General features: G+C 49.1%; 2 protein-coding genes across 6 annotated transcripts in view; one reads left to right on the top strand and one right to left on the bottom strand.

Moving 5' to 3' along the window:
• LOC137472320 (ribonuclease CL2-like) overlaps positions 1-23518 on the bottom strand; it is a 170570-nt gene that overhangs the window by 140440 nt on the left and 6612 nt on the right. The window lies entirely within an intron of this gene.
• On the top strand, positions 521-23350 carry PRAG1 (PEAK1 related, kinase-activating pseudokinase 1). 4 transcript variants are annotated; one of them, XM_068187303.1, is made up of 6 exons: positions 521-648; positions 3132-3524; positions 4662-6496; positions 14530-14687; positions 17970-18703; positions 22027-23350. In XM_068187303.1, exons 2-6 carry the CDS (start codon positions 3168-3170, stop codon positions 23062-23064), a joined length of 4122 nt encoding a protein of 1373 aa, XP_068043404.1. In that variant the 5' UTR covers positions 521-648; positions 3132-3167; the 3' UTR covers positions 23065-23350. The 4 variants fall into 4 exon arrangements, with proteins under 4 accessions (XP_068043404.1, XP_068043407.1, XP_068043406.1 ...); XM_068187306.1 differs by lacking the exon at positions 521-648 and adding an exon at positions 875-899; XM_068187305.1 differs by lacking the exon at positions 521-648 and adding an exon at positions 935-1044.

Raw genomic sequence — 23518 nt, 5'->3', positions numbered from 1 at the left:
ACACCAGCAGAAGTTTGAGATTTTCCTGAGATGCTATCTGCAGTTTTTGCACAGTGGGATCAAATCCTGATTTCAGTTGTGGCAAACTTCTCTCCCTTTCACAGCATCCCTTCGAGACGAACTTCACCATGTCGTTGTCTGGAAAGCTGATGAGTGAAGAGGAGTGAACCCTCTGAACTCTCCTCTGCTCCCAGTGCCTTCCAGCTGGATCACTACCGTCTTCAAGGCTGGCGTCGGGGTGCGCGGTGGGGTCGTGCGTAGGACCCTATGGGATCTGTGCGGGGCTGCTGGGTGTGTGGGTGCCTGCATGCCCCGGGGGCTGATGCCCGCCGGGCTGTCCCTGAGACAGAGCCGGTCTGCGTGAGCGCTGCTGGGGCGGGGGGCTGTGGGGATGTGGCTGCGAGCCGCGTACGCCTGGCGGGGCGCGGGCAGAGCGCTTTGTGCGGAGCGGGGACGCGCGGGGGGCGCCGCTCCCGCCCGGGCCGTGCCCACGCCGTGCCCGAGGGGCGGGACCGGGGCGGGACGGGGCGGGGCGGCCGCTGCCCCCCGGCCCACGCGGGGCCCCGCTCGCCACTCGCCGGTGGCGGCGGCGGCCGTGGCGGGCGCAGCGCGGAGCCGAGCGGAGCTCACCGCCGCCGCGGGAGCCTGGTGAGCGGGGAGCTGCTGCCGGGGCGGGTACCGGGCCTCCGCCTCCCGGGACAAAGCCGGGCTGGGAGGGACCCCGGCGCCGCCACGGGGCCGGGGCGGGGCTGCCCGGGGGCCGGGGCGGCGGGGCTGTGCCGCTGCCCACCGAGCATGCGGGTGGAGGGCCGGGGCGGGGGTCTGTACCCGGCTCGGGGCGCGCTCCGGTCCCGACCGGCATCGCCGCCTGCCCCGGGAGCTCCGGCGGGCTCTGCCCGGTAAACTTTTCCCGGTCCTGGTGGGCGCCCGGCGCCCCAGAGGGTCCGTCTGGCAGCCAGAGCTACTTGGGCTGGGGGTTTGAGGCTTTTCTTTGCGCCGGGGCATCCTTGCGCCGCAGCCTGGAATCTCTATCCTAGGGAACAGGTAGCTGTTACATCTGGTCCTCGCCGGTGTCCCGGGCCGCGCGAGGGCTTCGGGAATGCCTCAGACCCAGGTCCTGGCTTTCGGCTTGCCCGAGGACAGACCCAGGTCCTGGCTTTCGGTCCCTTATCCCCCGCCGATCCCGGCCTGTTTCCCCTCGCGGTGCCGCGTGGGTTGGTGTGGGTGGATCCCCGGTGCCCAGCCGGCGTGCGGACACGGGCCCGCCCCGGGACCCGGGCAGCGAGAAATGACGGCTGGAGACAGGGAAACCCTGGTCTTTAACAGGCATTTGGCAGAGACAAATATTAAACCAGAAGCGAAGAGTTTCTTCTGGCTTCGGTGCCTGCTTCACTCCCTTTGATTTTTAATTTGCTGGCTCTCATCAGGACATTTGTTCAACTTCGGGTGATGCTTGAACACTGCGTGCTAGATCTAAAAGGAAACAAAGGATAAAACATTTGTAAAGCTGTTTTCCCTGCAAATCCAATAACCTCATTGAAGGTGATGGAATATGCCTGAGAGTGATTCGCTGCCCTTTGGTTAATTCAGACTCTATGAAGTCCATTAAAAAGCCTGTCTGAAACAGTGTCTTCACTAAAAAGAGACACCCGGCAATCGCACCGATATTCTCCCTTTTTCCTGCTTTTTCCAAGAAACAAATCCGAACTTATTAGCCTGCCAGACGGGAGTCTGCAGGTGCTAATGGTTTAGCCGATCAAAGACACCGTTCCTATAGGTGGCACTTGAATTTGGTGATGCTTGTGGGTCAGTGGTTCTCTTCCCCTTCACTTTGTCCCACCCAGCTCTTATTAGTTTTCTTTCTTTATGCCATGTAGTTTGGGTGGCTATTAGAGGGGCTGGCCAGGGCATCTCTGAGCCCAGAGACAAGAATCTTTACTTCAGTGCAAGCTGGTTTAGGGGTGTATGCAATTGCAAAAGTGTCCATAGATCTGGTGGAGTTCCCGTATGCCTGCATGGAGGAAGTGCTTAAGGATCAGCCTAGTAAATTTTGCTCGCGTGCCTCTAGGATTGGAGTGTAAAAGGGCCTGTTCACTTGGAGACCCTCAGGAAAGGGGCCTCAGTTTGCCTGGGGATCAGTTTGCCGAGGGATGATGACCTAAACTTGGTTAGATGAGGAAGGATTCTATGGAGCCACGTGGGGAAATTGTGCGTCCTGACACCCGTAGCAGGCGGCTGCATTCTCTGTTTGATCTTTCCTAATCCACTGAGCTTTGCCGGAGTCCTCCTGGGAAGTATCTCCAAAGTTCTTAGTTCCAGGTATCTAGCTACTGGCTAGAGTGCAATCAGACCTGTCCAGGAGGGGGTTGGTGGGGACAGGGACACAGGAATGCAGCAGGAATGCCTTGTTCCTGGGGCATTTCCCTCCTGGGGAAGGAAGATGGGAAGGAATCCTTGTCTGTAAGTAATCCAGGAGCAAAACGTTTCTCCCCTTGCAGACAATGAATCGTTTCAGCGAGCTGACACTGTTATTTGTGGCTCTTGGCAAACGAGATAAGAGCATTCTGCCAGACACTTGCTCAAATCAGTGCCAGCCCCAGCCCTGCTGATTGCCTTTCACTGGGTGGGAGAGAAGCCTTTGTGTACCACGGCAGTAATCACAGTGGTGCTTCTGGGTGAAGGAAGGTTGTTGCTGGTCCCCTCGGTTACAGTCTCTGATTCTGGTCCTTGTGTCTCCAGGCCTTTTTATTTTCCAGAGAGAAGATGCCACTTTGGAGAAGAAATTTTTCCTGCCTGGCTCTGTTTGTGGGGCTGTGAACAGCTATTTCCAAGACCCCTTTTCTTTACCCTTGATCTAAACCTTGCATGAGGCTGGTTATACATGCTGATTAAGCAGGGAATTAAATCACATAGGAATGCTGCTCACTTGATGTCTTCTCTATTACAGAGCTGTGCTTAGAAGTTGAGACTTTTCAAGTGATTGTGTGGGCTTTAGCTAAGCTGTGAAAAAAGCCTTGTAAACAATATGCCTTTGTGATGAAGGCAGAGTAAATGTAATTATCACCTGTCCTATTAAAAATCTTCCCATTTGGGGGCATAATCAAGCTAATCAGAGTGTTGTGCTTTTCCAGATGACTAGGTGATCCTTTCGAGTGGCTCCGGAGCAAATGCAAAATGAGCAGTGGAGGGCAGTGCAGAAGATGCAGTGGGCTCTCAGTCTGACCCATGAGGATTTGAAGATGTCTGCGTGCAGTGACTTTGTGGAACACGTTTGGAAGCCCGGCTCCTGCAAAAACTGCTTCAACCCGAAGAGTTCCCATCGGCTGCAAACACCCCCAGACGTAGGAGCTTGTGGCGTGCTCCCGGATGGAGCTAGGACCAAGCCCGAGAGCCTCGTGTTGGAAGACGAAGGTATAACTACTTCCCTCTTCTCAAAGCCAACAATTGCTGTGAAGCCAACAATGATAAACTCGGATGTTTCTGACGCGTGGGCGGATGTGAATATGAATGCAGATCTGTCACAGGTAATGATTAATCCAGTCAAAGCATGACTTCCCGTTACTTACCTATCCTCGGAGTGCTAGGAATATCTGTTATAAACGCTTCCTTCCCTTTATTTTTCTGTCTGGTCTTGACTCAAGATTTTAAGCCATATATTGGTTTCTCAGTGTATCTTTGGGTGAAGCTGAATGAGCTGTTGCTCACAAGCCATGTGCAGAGAAGCTTAAAAATACATTGTTTGTTTAGGAACTTCCGGTTTTAAAATGAGGGTGCGGGTAATTTTTCTGGGAAGTTTTACTGAAAAGACATCTTGTCTGGTTGCAGACAGTGCTGACTGGATCTGTGGTCTTTGTGGGTGAGGAAGAAAGTGCCCTGCCTTCCTACTCCTTCTTACCAATCTTTGCCACAGCACTAATGCCCTGTGGGTGTAGCTCCTCGCCCTGACCAGTTGATACCAGCAGTGCCTCAGCAGAGTGACGCACAGACTGCTGCCCCACTGCCTGTGGCTCTTATTTCCCCATGCCCCAGAGCAGAGTCAGGGCTCACCAGCTCTCTTAGCCTCCCACTTCTGTCCCTTTCTTTTTGTCTGAGGGGTGAAGGGCACATGAGTGTGAGCTGCCATTGCTGGTGGTGTTTTATCTGTGCGTGCAGATTTGGCATGCCTGCTCCCCAGTCCCTACTTCTGAGCATGGCCAAGCTGCTGTCCCAGGATAACCCATGATAGTCTGTGTCTGTGTTCTGGAGACACACACTGTGGAGCAGTGTGAAATGAAATGAAAATAAGCAGAGAGGTGCAAATATTCCTTCGCTCTCTGAATCTTTAATTGCACAGTGATTCACAGACAGGATGACAGGTTGGACATGTTTCTGGCAGCAAACGCATAAGAGAAAGGAGAATGTCTTATTCCAGTGCATTGCCATTGTTGGTAATGCAAGGATTACAAATGGTCCAGGAAATGCGACAAGTGTAGTTTTACCTGGAAAGGTTTGTGGAAATTAGTGGTGGGGTGAGCAGAGCAAAATAGATGGTGAATTCCAGAGTGCTGTTCTGCAGAGCTGGGCTTTTGTTTTTGCAATTTGTGGGTTTGCTTAAATTATATTTGTCTTTCATTTTACATATGCATGTTCTGACAGGGAATTTGTCTCTTTGACCCATGCAGGTCAGTTGGGGCGTGATTTCTGGCAAGCAGCTCCTCCTGAAATCAGGAGATGCACAGCACATCTGCCTTGACAATTTTGGCAACGGTGGTGTGAGAAAGCCTTTCCTTCACAACCAGCCCAGCGACTGCTTGTCTTGCTGTCCTCCCAGCTACTCCATGGTGGGTCTGCGTGGCCTGGAGAGTCACGTGGAGAGAAATGTCTCCATCCACAGCCTGGTACTTATGGGTGAGGTGGGCAAGCAGGAGGACAGAGTTAAAGACAAGTTTGCCCTGCCTCATCAGGTCCCCTGCCCTAATCCATCTGCCCTGGGGGACAGAAGCACCACTAACTCCAGCAGAAACATTTCTTCCCAAGCCAGAGAAGGAGCAGCACTCCCTTCAGGGCGTGACTGTGGTCACATCTCCTCCATCTTGGAAAGTGAAGGGGGCGAGTACTGTTCAATCACGAACTGCCACAAAGAGCGCCCTGTCCAGTGGGAGCCGTGTTGCTCAGAGGAAAAGGCTGCACAGTGTGAGAAGGAGAGTCACACTCCCAGCGGGTGGAGGCAGCGGGATGCTCCCGAGATTGCAAGGCCAAGTGGCCGGGCAGTCAAGTTCAGCGAAGAGGAGCACAGAGCTGTGAACGTGGCCTTCTGCATCACGAAAGACCAGAGTGATCCTCTTCCCTATGCCCTGTGTTCAGACAGGAAAAACCTGGCTCTCCACACTGAGCCTGCCACGCTCCCTGAGACCACTGGGAGCTGCAAGGCAGCTGCCCTTGCTTTGTCCCGGGAAGACGAGGAGTTACATCTCCCTGGGGAGCCCTCTGTCACTGGAGGCCCTTGCACTGAGGGTTCAAGCACCCCTCAGCAGGCTCTGGTGGAGCCCCAACGCCCTCGACTCACTGAGCCAGCCCATGGTGATCCCATCTATGCCGAGAGCACCAAGAGGAGGAAGGCACAGCTGAAGGCTGTTGGCAGCCAGGCAAAAGTGGAGAAGCTGGCCCACGGCACTGCCAAGGAGAAAGCTGATGGGTTGTGGCGGGACGGTGGCTGGGCTTTGGGAGGTGAGAAGGACCACCAGGACTCCACTGGTCAGGTGGCAGCAAAGATAACTATAATGACAGCACACACTGAGGATGATCACAAGACAATATTCCTCAGCAGCCCCGACTCAGCGGTAGGAGTTCAGTGGCCATGTATCAGCCCCACTTCCCACCCTGATTTTGGGACTTCATCACCTGCTATTGAGTCTGGACAGATTTTTCAAGCATCTGGATGTGAAAACAGCACAAGATTTCATCTGGCAGCTCCTGTCAAGACCTCACTTACTGAGAGTCCAGCTATCCCCCCAAAGATGTCCAAGAACAGCCAGCCAGGCAGTGAGGGGAGCCGTGTGCCCCCAGTCAGCTCCCAGGTGGGAAGGTTTGGTGATGACAACAGCCATGATGGAGCTGGTGCTCAACTGCTGCTGAGGAGCTGTACTGATACAGGTGTCTTTGGGGTGACCCCTTCTCCCTGCACTCATGTGAATGGGGTCTCTGTGGAGGAGTCCAGTAGAGGCCTGGCAGGCTCATCCTATGACAGGAGGCAGAAATACTATAACCCAACATGGACCAAGCAGGGCCGAATAGAGGAGGAGGAGGAGCAGGAGGAGGAGCAGGAGGTCTCAAACCAACCATGTACAGTAGGAGCTGTGAGTGGAAGAGCTGGTGCTGACTTTGTGGATGACGGCCCAATACTGGAGAGCCAGACTGGAATGACCAAATCTTCTTCTTTCTCCTTTGATTTCCCTAAAGACAAGAGCAATGGTGTGGAGTTTGCACCGCCACCACCACCGCCAAAAAAGCAGTCTAGGTACAGCCCCGTGAGTGTGTGCATGGTGGTCTATTAACCCTTTGCAATTGGGATGGTTGCTGCAGGAGTTCATTGACTATAAGGTGCTTCCATTATTTTTTCCTCTTTTTCTGTCTAAAGGTGGGCTTTCAGGAGCAAGGGGGTGACTGCACAGCTGAAAAACTACTTGTCTTTTTACTCTGAAAAGCTGTCTGATCTTTGGAAGTCTTGGTTTGGATGTCATGTGCACTTGTAAAAGCCCTTCAGGGCTGCAAGATATGGCCTTAAATCCAAATATTCAAGTGAGAAAAAGGTTCATGCTTGGGATGGCTGATGTTTCACAGGTTAGCTTCATTCTGTCTTGGCAGTTCCTTGATGTTGAATAGCATAGAAAAACTGGTTGCAATCTTCTCATAGGTGGGACTGGGCAACTTTTCTTGATGCTATTAACAAGGGCCTCCAAAATCAACATTTTCAGTTTGGCTCTAATGACCTTCCGCTTTCAAGGCGAACTCTCAAAGCTGAAATTTCCCAGGGAGGGCTCCTTGACTGCAAGCAGGTAATTGGAGCTTGCCTGACGTGGGCTTGTTATGTATGGGAGCCACCTGTCTTCAGGCAACTTTCTGCTCTCTGCTTTCCTGCAAGTCAGGTTTGCAGGCAGGGCAACTGCAGGCCCTAGAAAACAAAAGTGAGGGAGGGACAGCTGTCCATCTGGGAAGGAAATAGTCCTGCTAAGCAATTAAAAAACCCTCAGGCTTTCAGTACTTAGTGTGCATTTAGTATCTGAAGCTGTGTGCATCACCAAACAAACAAAAAAAAAAAGTAACCAAAAAAGGGAAAAAATAAATAAAATAAAGGTCAAATGGGGGAAGAAAATTTGGTTTTCTCTCCATTAATTATGTTGTCTGAATATACCAGGGAAGGATGCTTTTGCCTTTTGCAGGTGTCCCATATTTGCTGTACTGTGTGTGGCAGTTTTGCTACCTAAAACTGTGCATCGCACAACAGATTTGATTGCAGCTCCTTGATTTAAAAGTCAAGAGAAGAAAGGATGGGTGTTTGGAGGAGAACTTGGCTTTGGGGTCCATGGTCAAGCTTATGTGTAGACATCACTGACCTACAGGTTGAGACTGTGAATTTTCCATGTATTTTGGGATTGGCTAACCCAGGGAACTACTGTTTTAAATTGGCCAAGAGTTGAACAACTGAAGTTTCTCAAGGGAAGGGAAGAGATGAACAAGTGGCTTTAGTTCTCCTTAATGCTGGGCTTCCTGCTGTGAAGCCACATGCCTACTGGAGTCAGAGGAAACAAAAGGTCCACAAGTAGATGAGTACACAGATGTGTTTGGTTTTGTCCTCTGTGTGGTGTTATGACACCAGAGGAGCATGGAGCATTTTCTGCCCCTTTGAGGGGCTACTTCATGCTCCTGGTGCGATTGGGCTGTGCCTGTTCTTATAGTTGCTTTTGAGTCATCCTGATGAAAGCACCTGTGTGCTAGAAAGCCTATGTGAAAGCAGGCAGCGAAGCTGAGGTGAGGGAACACGTGGCATCCATGACTGGGATCTCTGGCAGAGCTGTAAACCCTGCCAGGTGGTTGAGGTAGGTGTTGGTTACCCCCTGTAGCTGCAGGGCAGGTTGTGCTACTGGTATTTGTCTCCCAAGGGCCTTGATTCCTGTAGCTGAGCCCTGGGGCACCTTACTCACAAAAGCTTAGTCCTGCCTCCGGCTACTGGAGCCCAGCTGGCTGAGGAGCAGTAAGGAGTGATCTGATCAGACTCAGGTTTTGCAAGCCCTGCTTTGTTTCTTTGCTTTGAGGGTGCTTTGTTTTTGTCTCAAGCAAAACTGTGGCTGCTAGGAGTGGAGGTGTCAAGGCAGGAACCAGGGTGGTGGGAGGGACAGCTGCATGCACAGCTGGTAAGATCACCATGGGGTAGTTGTTGCAGCTTTGGGCCATGGCCTGGTGCTGGAGGAACATCCCCTCTGTTTGTCCTGGGCTGCAGCCAAATACCTGAAGAAGCAGAATCACAAAGGTGACTCTGAGGCACATCCATGCTCTCCTAGTGCTGGGCAGCCTGTGAACGTGTGCTTGTCCCTGATAGAAGAACCACTGATCCTTCTGTTAGACTAATGTACTCCTCACGTAGAGAGAGTGCCTCAGCCCAGGACTGGTGGCTCAGCTGCAAAAGCTCCTTTGGAGGATGGAGGTGAAGCCAGTGTAGATCTGGTTGTGGCACAGGCTTGGGTCTGGGGGCTTAGCAGATCAGGGTTCATCTCAGCTGCAGGAAAGGCATGTAACCATCCTTTTTCTTTCTAGATCTCAAGCTGCAGGAAGGCATTTGATGTCATGCTGGAAAATTAAGTTTGCCTGTTTGACTTTCCTCGTGAAATTTAATTGCTTATTTTAAGGAAAACTTGCATGTGTGTTTGAATAGTTATAAAGCAGAGAAAGAAAAAGTGAGTCTGTAGATTTTGTTTTGTTCATCTTGGCTTTAACAATGAAAAGGGAAAAAAAAATTTACAGGGTAAATTCCTTCCAGAGACTGAGGAACTCTGGTTTGGAAGTAAGCTGTCTCTTAGGATGGCAGAAGGAGCTATTTCAGGACGGTTAAAGTTGTCACAAGAAAAGGAAAATAATGAATATGCCTGTTTTTGATCCTGTGTAAAGCTACTCTGGATCTCTTGCAACTGTTTTTTCATACAATCCTATTTTTCTGCTTGTTTGAAAAATTATAGATATTTGATGTCTGCTTGGTCTGAAACAGAATAACAAATAAGTATAATTACAAGGGGGAAAAGGCTGGAAAGGGAAGATGGTGGCTGGTCTTCTTCCAAAAGCTGGGAAGGTAGTTGGCTAGGGAAGGAGCTCACCAGGGAAACTACGATCCCCCGGACATATACGTGCAATGATGATTTAAAAGCTCTTTGGTGTAAAATGCTCTAGTATGGCCTTCAGTTTCTTGGCACAGGGAATGAATCTTTGCTGAAATTTATGTCTGTCTTATGCAGAGGATCAGGCTTAAGTGATCCTCGTGGTTTCTTCTAGCCTCCAAAACCTTGATGGCTAATTTATTTTGTGTGCCTCTTAAAGAAAGAAAACAGTGATGCTGTTTTACATCTTGAGCTGTTTTCATCACAATTAGTGCCACCTTCAAAAGGCAGTGGCGAAAAAAGCTTCTGAAATTTGCTGAGTGTGCTGGCACAGGGTAGCAAAGATGCAGCACAGCACTTCCCCACACCTGTCGTTGCTGAACACAGCCAGGGAGGAAGAGCCTGAGGAGTGCCAAGATCGCCTGTTCTGGTGCTGCTGCCACCGCTTGCTGCCGGAGGGAGCAGAGCACAGAAGTGTTACAGAAAAACTGCAATGCTGGGAATTGGATCACAGGAGAAGAGCCAGGTGTTAGGAACAGGATCGCCAGGAAAAGAGCCAGGTTTGTTCCTTGCTGGGGAGATGGTGCTGGCTGGTGGGGCTGTGCTGTGTGTTCTTGCCAGGAATCAGTCTGTGACGGAGCAGCAGCTGTATCTGAGGCAGAATATTCCTCTTTTCTTACCATTCCTGAGGCACCCATTTATCCTTGGAGGTCAGTGTCAGGGGGTGCCCCAGTGACAGAACACTCTGGCTTAAAAGGTTGTAATCTATCATCTTATCTTTTAGGAGAGTTTGTTTCTTTTAAAATTAAAGTCATTCACTCTTCTGTGTGTTTACTGTTTTACCTCTTAAAAAAGCACAGAGTTGGAAATTGAAATTAGATTCTTTACCTTCTTTACCACATTAGAGTATGTAGTGATTTAATTTTTGACCCACCTACCTTCTTTATTCTGTACCCTATCTGAATTTTCCTGTGCATCTCCAGACTCCAAACCCTTGTTTCAACTTAAGCCGTGCTACATAAAACCTCTCTAGTACAGGGAGGAGTGGCATACCCCTCTAAACAAAGCTAGGAGTTCTTCAAAATCCTTTCTTTTCCTTACCTCAGTTTTGGTTTCTCCACATTTGCCAGCTGATAGCAAAAAGATAAGTTCAAATCTACGCTTCAAATGTTGTAAGCTCCTATATGCTGGGTTTTAATTTCCCTCTGCAACCAGGGGAAGATGCTGGAAGAAACAGCAAGTGGCAAGAGGAGGAACATAGAATTATTCATGTTTCATGATAGACAAGCATATGGTACAATGGTGCTTCCTCTTGTGTAATAATTATGCCTAGCCATATGTTATGTTTGATGCTGTAATACAGTCTGGCTTTTCTCTCTTCTGTGCATTAGTTCCATTATTTTATACTGGGAGGGGGTGTCTTGTTGACATTATCACCAAACACCTCCTGGAGTGCAGTTTGCTGTGTGGTGATCTGTGTGTGTTCTCTGTCCTCGGTTCCTCTGTCACATGATTTATAAAGCTCAGCATCTCTGTTATCTGTTCAGTCCTGTCATCTGTGCTGAGGAGGAGTGTTCTCCTCCTGCTGGCACAGCAAGGCTGGGTGACCCCCGTGATGGCACTGCAGAGTGACCACGGCTGTGTGCGGGGCAGAGGTGCCTTGCACATCCTCCAGCACTGCCTACAGGCTGCCCGTAGGATGGCTGCGGGAAAGGAGCGAGCAGGAGCCTCGCAGCTTTTCTGTCTGAGGGGCCTCCTGCTCTCAAAATCTGCCCATTGCACTTGTGGAAAGTAACCGGATCTCCGTGTCAAATCTCAGACAGGAAATTCAAGAGGAAGGTATGTCCAAAGTCCAGGGATTCCCGGGGCAATATCCCAAGGCATGTGGGTTTTCTGTGGTTAGGGGAGCCAAGCTTTGGGGCCCATCTCCACTGTCTCTCTGAGAAGTGCAAAGCATGCTGTTGGTCATGCTGGGGTCCCACAGCAGCATTAGGTGGGACCCTGATCTGTGGAGAAATGTGAAAGTATACACATGGCTACTGGTCAAACTGAGACACAGGAAAGATGGAGCAGACCCTGACCAGAGATGCAACCTGAGACAAGAGAAGTGAGCTGGGTCTCTTTTCAATGTTAAGAGGACTCCAAACAATGGGTTTGGGGGGGCGTTGTTTTGTTTTGGTGTGCTTTTTTACAAGACCACTCTTTTCAATTTTGAATTGTTTTAGGCAGGACTATGAGAATCATGTGGAAAGTCAGCTGGATGAAATTGTTTTTTATGGGAAAGCTTGGAAATAGGGAAGTGGAAGGGTTGCCTGAATATGCCAGGCTGTTGCATGGTGGATGTTGAGTAATTGAAGTGTTTTTAAAGCTACCAGAATAGCTGGAAAGCTGAAAATCTGTGAAAGCCTGTGGGTTTAGGTTATTAGATTGGGAGAGCTGACTCTGGTGACCTATTCTTTATGCATAGGCACACAATGACGGCTCTGGTGCTGCTCTTGAAGTTGCTGGTTATGTTTTAGGTGCTGAGCAGTCATTTGTAAATTGATGCAAATTAACTACTGTTACATCTTTCTGAAGAGGAGTGTAGCCCACAGATGTTTACAAGTCAGTGGTGCAGGGCACAAACCCAGTTGTTTCCTTCAGGTTTAAGATGGGTTGTGCTCTTTATTTCCAACACCCTTTGGTGATTTCCAATATCCTTTGGTGAAAAGGGCAAGGCAGAAAATAGCCACGTGTGCCCTTGCACTAAGGTGAAGTGGAAGGAATACTAGCAAAGCAGGGGATGTTTGGGTTAGCTGTAAATCAGGGTCCCACAGGCTGTTGCAGCGATGAGCTGTTCAGCACTTGGGGTGGAATTTTACTGAAATGGGAGAGTTTGACCCTAGCAAGTTTTCAGTAGTAATTCTTCAGTAGAGTGGGCGGTATTTTGATCTGTGCAGGCTGCACCCTGGGCTTCAAGGAGCTCATAGGAAAAGAGGGAGATGTGAGGCAGAGGTAATTCCAGGAGGTATTAGCTGGCCTGGCTGTAACATCTGAAACAAGAGCAGGATGTCGTTTAAGCGGCAAACAATTTCTATTTCGGTGCGCCTATTCAGGAACTGCGCTTTACATCAGTCACGGCGGTGTGGGGAGGAAACGGGGCTCTCTCTGCATCTGACTTCACCAACGCTGAGCGCAGCAAGGGCAGCAGCCAGCACGGCTCTGGCCGCGCTGCACCCAGGTTGCTCGGAGGAGGAATAGGTGTGGCTGTGCACGGTGGACCTTGGACCGCGCCGAGCAAAGTCTCATCTCTCTCTGAGTGCGGGAATGGTAAGGCAGCTCCGTGAGTTTGTGTTCAGTGATGGGAAAGAAACGGAAATGTACCGAGGTTTCAGGGGGGACTGGGGGGAAGGAATGTGTTAGAAAACATCTCGTCTGTGTGAATCAAGACTGGATATCTTGCTAAATCTTCTTTTCTGATGGGTCCAAATGCTTCTTTGATTCTTGTCGGGTCAGACAGTGTACTGGCATGGGTGTGCACCCTTGCATTTATTTCACCCAAATTACTAAATGTTAAACATCTGAGAAAGTTATAGGATAAAGTTGTATCTTTATAGTAAAAAAAAAAAAAAAATTAAGTGCAGTTGGTTGGTTTCAACAGCATTAGTCATAACAGACCTAAACCCCTCAAACTCTCTGTCTCTCTCTCTCTTCTGTCTTTCTCCCTCTCTCATTTTTTAAACTGTGACTTGTGTGCTGCATTGTGAAGTTTTGTAAATCATCTCCAAGAGGCTGGCTGTGATAAATTCATCACTGGTGGAAGACCAGTGTCTCTGCTGAAGTATACCTGAACTGGTTTTTAGAGCCTTATTTTCATCAGCCCTTGAGTATTTTTAGACCAAGGCTGCTCAGGCAAATGAGGAAGTCTGGCAGAAGTTTCTTCCGGGCTTCTCATACACTCTGCTCTCCATGTGGTGGTGTGGACACAAGAGTAAGTGCTTTGTCTAGATGGGGAATTAAACATTTCTCAATCTTCAAATAAAAATCTGTGTCTGCTGTGCTTGGGAGTTTTGGATGAGGAGGGGTCCCATGCATGTAACCAGGGTGCCACAAGAAAACGGTCGTGCATGTCTTTTGTTTGTCTTTCTCAGCAGCCATTCAGCCGTCTGATTAGGAAACACCGGATACCTTCCAGCAAGATAGCTGGTGGAAGTCCTTTTACTTCTGTACAAGTCTGCTCCTAACCTTTTTACATTCTTAATCAATGTGTTGAATTTTATCAGCGGATTGGCAGTTTTACTTAAAAAATGTGGACTGATAACCTTTGTGTTCTGGCTGACAGAGTGGGAACTGTACCAATGCTAAGAGTGTTTATGCTCTTCTGTGCTGCCTGATTTTTAACAGTTCCTGTTGTTTTCCAAGGCAGAAACATGAAGAAAATGCAGGGGAAATTCTTTATCTTGGCAAAAAATCCTGCTTGCCTAAACTGGTCACTTAAACCATGACCTAGCAGGTTATAAGCCCAGTTTATGGTTGGTTTATTTATTTTTTTAGGTGGAAGCTACACGGCAAACTGCAGCTCTTACATTAAAAACTGTTTGGTAGGTTCTGAGTTTGGCAGACTCATGTTTTCTGCAGAGATGCTTCTTCTTTTGTAAGGTGTTGGTTGTTAACTGTGATGCACGGTTGGAGATGATGGACTCTTCTGCTACCTATGCCTCTGTCATGCAGGAATGGGGTTCACACACCCAGCCTCAACCTGCCTTCTGTAAAATGGGAGGAGTGATGCTACTTCCTTCCTTTGAGAACTTTGTTGAAGGCATACACTGGTGGGTCCCCACTTCTGAGTGGCAGTGGCCAAAATGGGATGTGGTCCAGGACCTCACGTGTTCTAGGTAAAGGAGGTGCAGACTGGGGCTGAATGCTCTTGGCTCACCGGCTTTCCATCTCTGCTCAAGCACAGCTAGTTTGGCATGGGGACTGCAAGCCTATAACCTGCTCAGAGTCTGTGGGATGCAATTCCCCAGGTACTGGAGAAAGAAAAAAGTGCACAGGAATGAGGTAGTTTGGTGTGATAAGAGACTGTGCAGTGTATGGATAGGCAGAGACCAAACTAAGGCTGCTCTCAGCTTGAGTTTCCACGCAAAAGTACATGCAGGGTATCCTTCTGCTATCTGTCTCCTGACTTCTCTTTCACTCTCTCTAGGCACACTCTGAAAATGAACCCAAGTAACACTGAGTTGGAGAGAGTCAGCAACAGCTCTGCAGAGAGCCTCAGCCCACCGTTCAGGAGTGCCCACGTCAGCTTCACGGCTGGCTCCAGCGACAGCCTCGACTCGGACACACAGACCGGCAGCGATGGCAGTAAGTGACCACCGCCTATGGGAGAGGGAGCATTGTACCTGAGGCCCACTGCTGGGACAGCATCCTCGGAGCAGGGGTCACAAGGGTCCAGTCCCCCAGAGACCCTTCATCTTTCCACTTCTCCTACCCTTCTGCCTCTTGATGCACTTTTGATGAATGTGGCAGAGTCAGAACAACATCACAGACTTTTCCCTTTTTCATTCGGCACATGCCAATATTACTCGCCCTGTAGATCTCCTCTGGTCTAGATAAAATCTCCATATAAAAACAATCCTGCTTGTGCTTCGTGCATTTCTCAATGTCACAAGAAGCCCTGCAATAGAAAGTCCTACATAGATTTGAGGAGTACCAGAAGGAGTCTTGTGCTAGACATGGTCTCTCCCTCTCATTGTGTTCCCAGCTATTTCTTAAGGGGAAAAAATCTGCCTGCACTCGTTTAACTGAGATTAAAAAATACTTACTATGAAGTCACTTTTTTTTCATCAGTGCGTAACTTAGGCATGCACTAACGTGTTCACCAGCTCAGAAAGTATTTCCTTAGCAAGAGCAACCTTCATGTAGTGGAAGTTCTGTCTTTCCAAAAGCAACAATGTGCAGCAATAAAATTAAGAGCCAGAGCTCTGAAAACTCTGTTTTTCCACCACTAACTTGGAGTCTGAGAGTAAGACCTTGCCAGGAAATTGTACAGGGGTAAGAAAAACTCACATATGTTGGATCTTTACTTGCTAGGCACAGAAGCATTTTGCTGTCAAAAATGATAGGAACAAGAGGATTTCTCTGCCTTCACTAACAGAAGCAACTGTTTAAACTCATCATAGGAAAGATGAGTTTTTAAATGAACACTTGAATGCAGTTTGTCTTGCTGATGCAAGCAAGAAGCTGTGCAATCAGTCACTGAGTGAGGTGAGCTCAAATTAATTGGCTATGCTGTCAGATGTTAAAATATGAAGTGGGGGGAGCCCTTGACACGCAGAAAGACTCCATGCTGAAGGTGTAGAGCATGGTTAGGAGAGTTCTGAAAGAGGTTAATTCATTACCCTCTGCTTGGGGCAGAGCCCAGCAGCCTATAAAAAAAAAACTTAAGAGCAGTTTGGCATTTATGAGCTAGGCATGTGGACTTGTTGCCAAAGATTCCAGTGCTGACGTTTGTTTCCTAAGACTCTCTCAAGTAAATCTTGTCTCTTGAAACAGGGATTCAGCTGCATGTCCTGGCAGAGATGCCTCTGGTGAGGTACTCATGGACTACACACTGAAAAATTTCTCTTGGCTCTATCCTCTGTCAAAGCCCATGGATGGAAGTGGCAGGAGGTGCCATGCTGAATGATCCCTGCCTGTGACTTTTGACAGGGTTTTAATGGAGAGAATCTTTCCTGTGGAGCCATTAGAGTATGATGCAGATGTGTGGGTTTTCACTAAAGCTTGGAGCATGAATCTCAATTGTTAGGCAGATATTTCTTAGCTGAAACTGGAGAGCAGTCACTTGCCGGGCAGCAGGGTGTACAATGCAGGCACACACCTGGGGCAAGGGTCCAACAGGAGTCAGATAGCTTGGCACCCAAGCACTCGGGCAAAAGAGACATGTGCTGATTCACGTTTCCTACAGAGCTGTTTCTGAGCATATTGTCAGAAATGGGCTGTTGAAACAGCTTTGCATGGGAGACAAACCTGCAGAAGCTGAAATCAGTGCTGCTCATTCCTGAGATATCTCTTGGTGACGTTGGTGTGATGGGATAGGCTACAGGAGGTGCATATACAGAGAGCCTTGGTACTGGAGGAGACAAATGAAAATTGACCAGTGCTACCACAATCTGGTGAGGAGGGGTAGGGCCAGATAGTACCAGCATCCACTCTGGTAGCTGAGAACCAGGCGATCTGCCCTCACCTCATGTGGTCTCAGGTGGTGGAGCAGCTAACAGGGATTGCTGCTCTAGCACAGCTGGTGCAAACCTGCAAGTGACATGCCAGGACAGGCTGGGAGCTCAGGGACCTGAGCCCCTGCACTTGGAGGTTGTACGTGATTGCTGGTGAGTCACTTGGGCTGTGAGGAGACAAATGCCTTCTGCGGGCTGGCACTGAAAGGGCCCCAGGGCATTCCTCTGGAGCAGGCAGAAAGCACTGTGAGGAAGTGCCTGCTGGCAGCTGAACCCCCAGCAGCAGCTTTGTGAGATGGAAGGATCGTTTGCTACCACTCTGCAGCTTTGGAAAACAGATTAAAAGAAAGCAATAGATCCTCCTCTATGCTGAACTATTTCCTATTTGCTTGGAGCAAAACCCCACTTTTCACCTTTCAAGGTTTACACTTGCATGTGAGTTGTTAGCAGGGTCTCGTTTGTCATTCAAGTGGCATAGATAATTCCCTTGAATTATTTCTCTCTTCTTTTAATTTCCCCTCCACTCCTCACTTGTTCTGTCTCTATGACCTGAAATTATTGCTCTTTATTTCAATGTCAGATCACCTTTTTGTCCTTTTTTTAATGTCTCACTTCTTTCATGGCATGTAAGTGTATTACCCATCTCCATTGTGGCTTGGGTAGGAAAGTAGCTGCTGTGGCTGCCCAAAATCAGCCAGCCATCCCAACCCAATCCATGTGTAGTTGGCATGTGGAGCTGCTTGGGGTTTAGTGCTATGTAGTGGGGCTCTCTGAGCAAAGAATAAGCTGGGAAACAGGCCGTGGGGGAAAGGCCAGATTTTTTTTCAGCTAGATGGAAATTGCCAAAATCCCAGGCTTGCCCAGCAACCCTTCCCCAGTGTGAAGCAGAGAGAAAGGTTTGATATATTGGAGTGCTCCAGTACAGCCAGAGGGCTGGAGCTGTGTGCCATGAGTCACTCTGTCCTTATCATGCCCTGCTGCTGAAGCACTGGGTGGCAGCTCCCAGGTGAGGGAGGCTGTGTTTAAAAGATTGTCCTTGTATCAAGTGCTTCATTCTTACCTCCCTGTGGATGACATCACAGCTTAAATATTTACCCTCTACTACCTTTTTACTACTGTATATGCAGTTCATAGGGGAATGCTTTCAAGGGTGGGGAAGTGCATTTCTCTGGATGGCTGGTTGCAGTCTGCTTTGCAAACCTGCTCTATTAAATTGGATTAAACCCCTAACCTCTCCAGTAAATTGCAGTTGTGAATAGCTGAAGACTATGAACTGTGTTCAGATGTAACTTGGCTTGCTGCTTTTCTTCCCAGCCAGGGCCCGGGGGATGGCAGGGATATGGAGAAGGACCTGTGCTCTCAGTCCGCAAGGGCCACTCATGGCATCTTCTTGTGTGTTGCTATCTCCTAGGACACTCATCTGAGCCGAACCACTCGCCCCCTCCAGCTGAGAGCCAAGTATTTCCCTCTGTCCCTTTTCTTCCTGTCTCCACTGAGGATGGTCCCTCCTCTGCCCCCAGCTGCCCACCACCTCTGCCCCAGAAGAAGACAGTGATCAGAACTGTGTCTTCTCCAGATGGCTTTTTTGGGGGACAAGCATCTTTAGGCAAAGCAGCTGGTGCTGCCAGCCCCAGGCTGAATGTCAGCCATTCTGAGAGCAATATGTGCCTCCGAGAGGAGCCTCCCTTCATCCACCCAGCCAGCCTGGGGGGCCGCCCTGGTGCCTTCTCCTCCTCTGAGTCCTTGGAGAAAAGCTCCAAAGGAAACAGCTACTGGGGCTCAAGCACTGGTAAGAGCACAGGGGCTTGTGGGCCCAGCAGAAACCTCCAGTCCCTCTCCTCCTCGCAGCTCAGTGTGTCCAGCCAGGTGTCCTCGGCCTCCAGCCTCCACAACCTCTTGAGCAACATGGACAGCAAGGAGGGGGTGTACAGCAAGCTGGGGGCCCTGTATGCCGAGTCCCTGCGGCGCCTGGTCGCCAAGTGCGAGGACTGCTTCATGCGGGAGCAGAAGAACGAGCTGCACTTCAGCGAGAACAACTGGTCGCTCTTCAAGCTGACGTGCAACAAGCCCTGCTGCGACTCGGGGGATGCGATTTATTACTGTGCCACTTGCTCCAAGGACCCTTCTACTACCTATGCTGTGAAGGTAAGCCCACAGCCAGGAGCATCCAGGCTTATCTCCATCTTCTAGGTGGAGTTGTGTGCACTAGCAGCACATAGTATCTCATACAATGTCTTGTTTTTTCTGCTTGTATTTCTCACTGGTGAAGTTAGGCAAGCAAAATCCCTTCCAAAATTGCCACTTTCCCCTTACTGCTTGCGAAGGTTAATTTGGAGAAGGAGTTTTCATTGTAACAAATGCCAGTCAGATTTAGCTTATTGCTAAAGGGGTCTGAAACGCAACCATTTTCTCCCTCTGAAAACATCTTTGTGCAAATACTCTGTTGTAAACTCAGAGGCATTCGCCTCTGATGACACAAGCTGATGAAAGGCTGCTCAAAAGACAGCATTTTTGCCTCTGCCTGCTTTTAAGTAGAAGCTCTGACCCAGATACTGAGTGCTTATATGATCTTGAAACTACAGACAATAAGATATTGCAGATCCCAATTAAACAATGCGAGGCTGACCCAGACATGCTGTGTAAGGTCAGGTCTGAAATACTTTCATGTAACTCCATGGAATACATGTTTTGAAATGGAAACTTAAGGTGCAATAGTTCAGCTCTTTGAAACCTGGATAAGTAAGCTTATCCAACCAGTTCCATGGACATCCTGTGGATTTGGGGTTCTTGGTCGATGTTGCTACTTGAATACAGAGATTTTAATTTCCGTTCTGACTTGACACTGGGGACATCTCACTGCTGCTTATTCCTTAGGTTGTTTTCAAAGCCTAAAGTAATTCCCAAAAAAGCACTGTCAGAGATGCATTAAGAAGGGGAAAAAAAAAAAAAATCTCTGCTGAATAGTTTCCACCATTATGAACTCTAAGGGTTGTTCTAGAATGTTTTAAAACATCCCTAAGGGATGTTCTAGTTAAGTGGTAGCTTAAAAGCCAGTTCATATCCTAAAGGAAGTAAAGTCAACCCAACAGGGGGGCTGGAAATAACCAGAATCAAATTGGATGAGATCTTGTACCAATACCCTTAGTCCAGCACTCAGTGCCGCAGCTCTTCTTGTGTGTTATACCTAAATCCATCACAACTTTCTTCCTGACGCCTAAGAACTGTTGTGCTTCTTTTCAGTCTGCAGTTCCCTATGGCACACCCACACCTTTGCTTTTGCCTGCCGTGCTAGGTGGGGTTTGGTAGCTCAGCTCTATGGCTGTAGTGCATGAATTCTTGCCAAGGCAGAAACAGCACATTTCCGCCTCTTGACAGGACTGCATTTGTGTCCCTGTGTGTGAAGTGGGCTTACTCTGTGCCCTAGGTACACTGCAGAGTATCTTAACAAAGTCACAGCCACTGCAAAAAGGCCATACTCTGTGCCAGCTCAGGGATGTTGTGTATATGTTTATCCATGTGCGTGGATACGATTCCTGTGTGCTGCCATCCCTTTGGCAGCCAAAGCAGGGGACGAATAATTGTGAAACAATTCAATTGGCTGATCCCTAGCTGCCTCTCCTGGCTTCTGGTATAGATTTTTTGACATGAAAGAGATCACAGACCTATAGTTAAAATTAGACTTGGAGAGCTCAAAATGGGCAGAGGATCAGACTTGAGCCAAGGAGCCTATTGAGAAGCAGGAGCCAGAGTCTGAGCTGTGCGCAGACAGACATGACTATGTATAAAACAGTTTGGAAATGGCTTTAGAGGAATTAAGCCAATATATGCTCCATGCCTTGGCTTCTTTCTCCACTAGAGGTGTGTGACTAAGCCAGCCCATGCTCCTACTTGGAGCTTTTAGCATGGAGGATGCCTCTGGTGCAGCCAAAGTCAAGAAGAATGGCTAGATGGGGAAGTTTTCTCTGTATTCGTTTGGCTGTAGTTGTTCTTCCAGAGACTTCTCTCTTGCCAGGAATTCCCCTCCTTTTCCTATCCCTTACCTGACTGTCCTCTGGGAGGAGGAGCAATCAGGTTTGTTAGCCAGAGGGCTGGAAGGTCTGCTCTGCATTTGGTGACCTCCTGTGTCATCCTGGGTCCCATTGCATTCATCTGCATTCTGCCTAGCTCTCAAAAGCTTGTCTTTCCACAAATAAGCCAGGGCAGGGTATTTTTGTTTAGAAAAGAGAGGACAATAGGGATTTGAAATGCCCCATCTCCACAGTTCTGTCTCATCTGAGTGAATTATCTGTAAATGCCTAGATTCAAACCCTTGCTAGAGGAATACAAAAGCGGCCCTCTTCTTCAGCTCCTCTCTATTCTTGTGTATATTTTAACTTGGAGGCAAAATTGATTTCTTGTACGGTTTTGCACGCATGCTGTGACTGGCACTGGCACGCTCCAGGCTTTGAAGCCTTTTATGCTGAGTTTCAGCCTGTTGCTTACTCCTGTGGATGACATATAAACACATCACTAAATAAAGGGGGAAAAGAGTATAATAGAAATGCCAGAAGGCCCCATAAGCTAATGGATACTCCTGTAATAAACCTGGCTTTGAGTCTCTAATGCAGTATAAAGCTAAAATAGGGAAGAAAATGAAGATAGAACTCATGTAGGTTAAAGAGAATCCAGATTATAAAATGCATTTTTCCCCCTAGAGTTTGCTGCACTTTCATTTCTTTCTAGGCCTGTTGTAAGCTTCCATTTTCTCTTTGGTGGTTTTTTTGCCTGTGCTGAGGAGAACAGCTTATTGCTGGTTTCCCTTAGCCATTGATCGGGGGCTTGGGAGCAGTTACTGACACACAGAAGTGGAATGGTTGAGGAGGATGTGAAAGTGGCTCCAGGGCTTGGGACCAGAAAAGGCTCAGGTGGGATGAAAGTGCTGGAGGCCTCTGTCCACCCCTCGCCACAAACAGCACTATTGCTCACAGTCACCTCACGTTGAATGGGGCCTCATCCAGGACTGTTAACCATCTACAGAGATGGACACAGCATGTCTTCTGCCACAAGCTTTGCTTTTCTCCCTCCAGGAATGTCTCCTGGGTTGCAGGAGTTTATCTCAATGATATCTGTGATGGAAAAGCTATGCTGCTTCTGTTGGCAGTGAAACAAAATCTTCAGAAGTTATTCATGGTAGGACTACTGTCCTCCTTTCCTCCAGTTACTGGGCATTGCCTGGCAAAGGAAGCGCGCCCAGAAAGGCAGCCCAGACATCTGGTGGCTGAGGTTGGGCTGTTGCAGGACAAAAACAATCCTCAAGTCAGGAGATAATTTAAAGTGCTTAAGGGACCAATGCACATCTTGCTTCTGCTGTCTTGTTGTCTTCCAGAGCATCTGCAAATCACAGCTTAGCATCCCACCTCTCAGCTTCTGGTCTCTGCCCTGGCTCTCTCACTGGCTGATGAGACTTTTCTTTTGGTGTCTCTTCACAGATTTGTAAATCCCAGGAGTCCAAGGTAGCTGCTTCATACTGCAGCCCTGCAGTGCCAGTTCACTTCAACATCCAGCAGGACTGTGGGCATTTCGTGGCCTCCGTCCCCTCCAGCATGCTGCTGGCCTCAGATGTGGGGAAAAGCATGCCTGGAGATAGCTTCCATCCCTCCCGCACTGCCAGTGAGCACGACTGTGTGGTGGTCATCACCCGCGAGGTGCCGAGCCAGACCACCGCCGACTTCGTGAGGGACTCGGTAATGCTCCACCAAGCCAAGCCGGAGGTGTACGAACGTCGCGTTTGCTTCCTGCTCCTACAGCTCTGCAACGGCTTGGAGCATCTCAAAGAGCATGGCATCATCCATCGTGACCTGTGCCTGGAGAACCTCCTGCTTGTGCCCTGCAAGCCCCCCATGAGCTGTGTGAAAGCCAAAGATGACAAACACTTACCCCGCCTCATCATCAGCAATTTTTTGAAAGCTAAACAGAAGACTGGAACTGGAGACTCCAAGCTGAAGAAGAGTCAGGCCCGGCTGGCCCCGGAGATTGTGTCGGCTTCTCAGTACAAGAAGTTTGATGAGTTTCAGACTGGTATTCTCATCTATGAACTGCTGCACCAGCCCAACCCCTTTGAGGAGAAGGTACACCTCAGGGAGCAGGAGTACAGCCCTGAGGACCTCCCTGCTCTACCCAACCTGTCCATCTACTCCCGGGGACTCCAGCAGCTGGCCCACCTACTACTGGAAGCAGATCCCATCAAGCGTGTGCGGATCACCGAGGCCAAGCGGATGCTGCAGTGTCTGCTTTGGGGGCCCCGAAAAGACCTCACGGAGCAGCCCCTGAGCCATGAGGAAACCCTGCGCCAGGTGCTGCAGAACTGGGTGGACATGAAGCGTGCCCTGCTCATGATGAAGTTTGCAGAGAGGGCCGTGGACACGGAGCGGAGCGTTGAACTGGAGGACTGGCTGTGCTGCCAGTACTTAGCATCTGCTGAGCCAGCCTCCCTCTTGCACACATTAAAACTGCTGCAGCTGCTCTGACCTTGGATGTGTCTCGGAGGCAGCTGAGGGCTCCTGACTGCCTTGTGGCTAAAGGTACACAGCTCTTTCATACGTGAGAGGTTTGAACCTCAGCTGTGAATGCATGTTCAGCTCCTGCCCCGCACTCCGGTCAGAGTGCACACAGCATGTTTAGTATCCTCAGCACTGTTAGTTTGCGAGCAGGCAAAACTGTGAACCTGCCCCTATTTTGGGGGATTTTTGGTTTTTGGCATGGTAAATGTGGACTAATAAACTCCTGCCTGCGTGTGTGCATGTTTCCAGTGAACTCACTGTACCGAGTTGATTTCTGTGCCTATGAGACTGTCCTCCGATCCCTACCTCTCCCAAAGCATCAGAGCCTTTTTGCCCAGGAACAACATCACGCTCTAGAGTGGGAAGCAGGGATGAACAGGTGGCTGGTTCTCTTCAGGAGCAAGGGCAGTTCACATAATGC

Source organism: Anomalospiza imberbis, chromosome 4, assembly GCF_031753505.1.
Source record: "Anomalospiza imberbis isolate Cuckoo-Finch-1a 21T00152 chromosome 4, ASM3175350v1, whole genome shotgun sequence".
NCBI classification, from domain to species: Eukaryota; Metazoa; Chordata; class Aves; order Passeriformes; family Viduidae; genus Anomalospiza; species Anomalospiza imberbis.
Note: the sequence above shows the minus strand (reverse complement) of the source record. Positions and strands in the feature narration are given on the sequence as shown.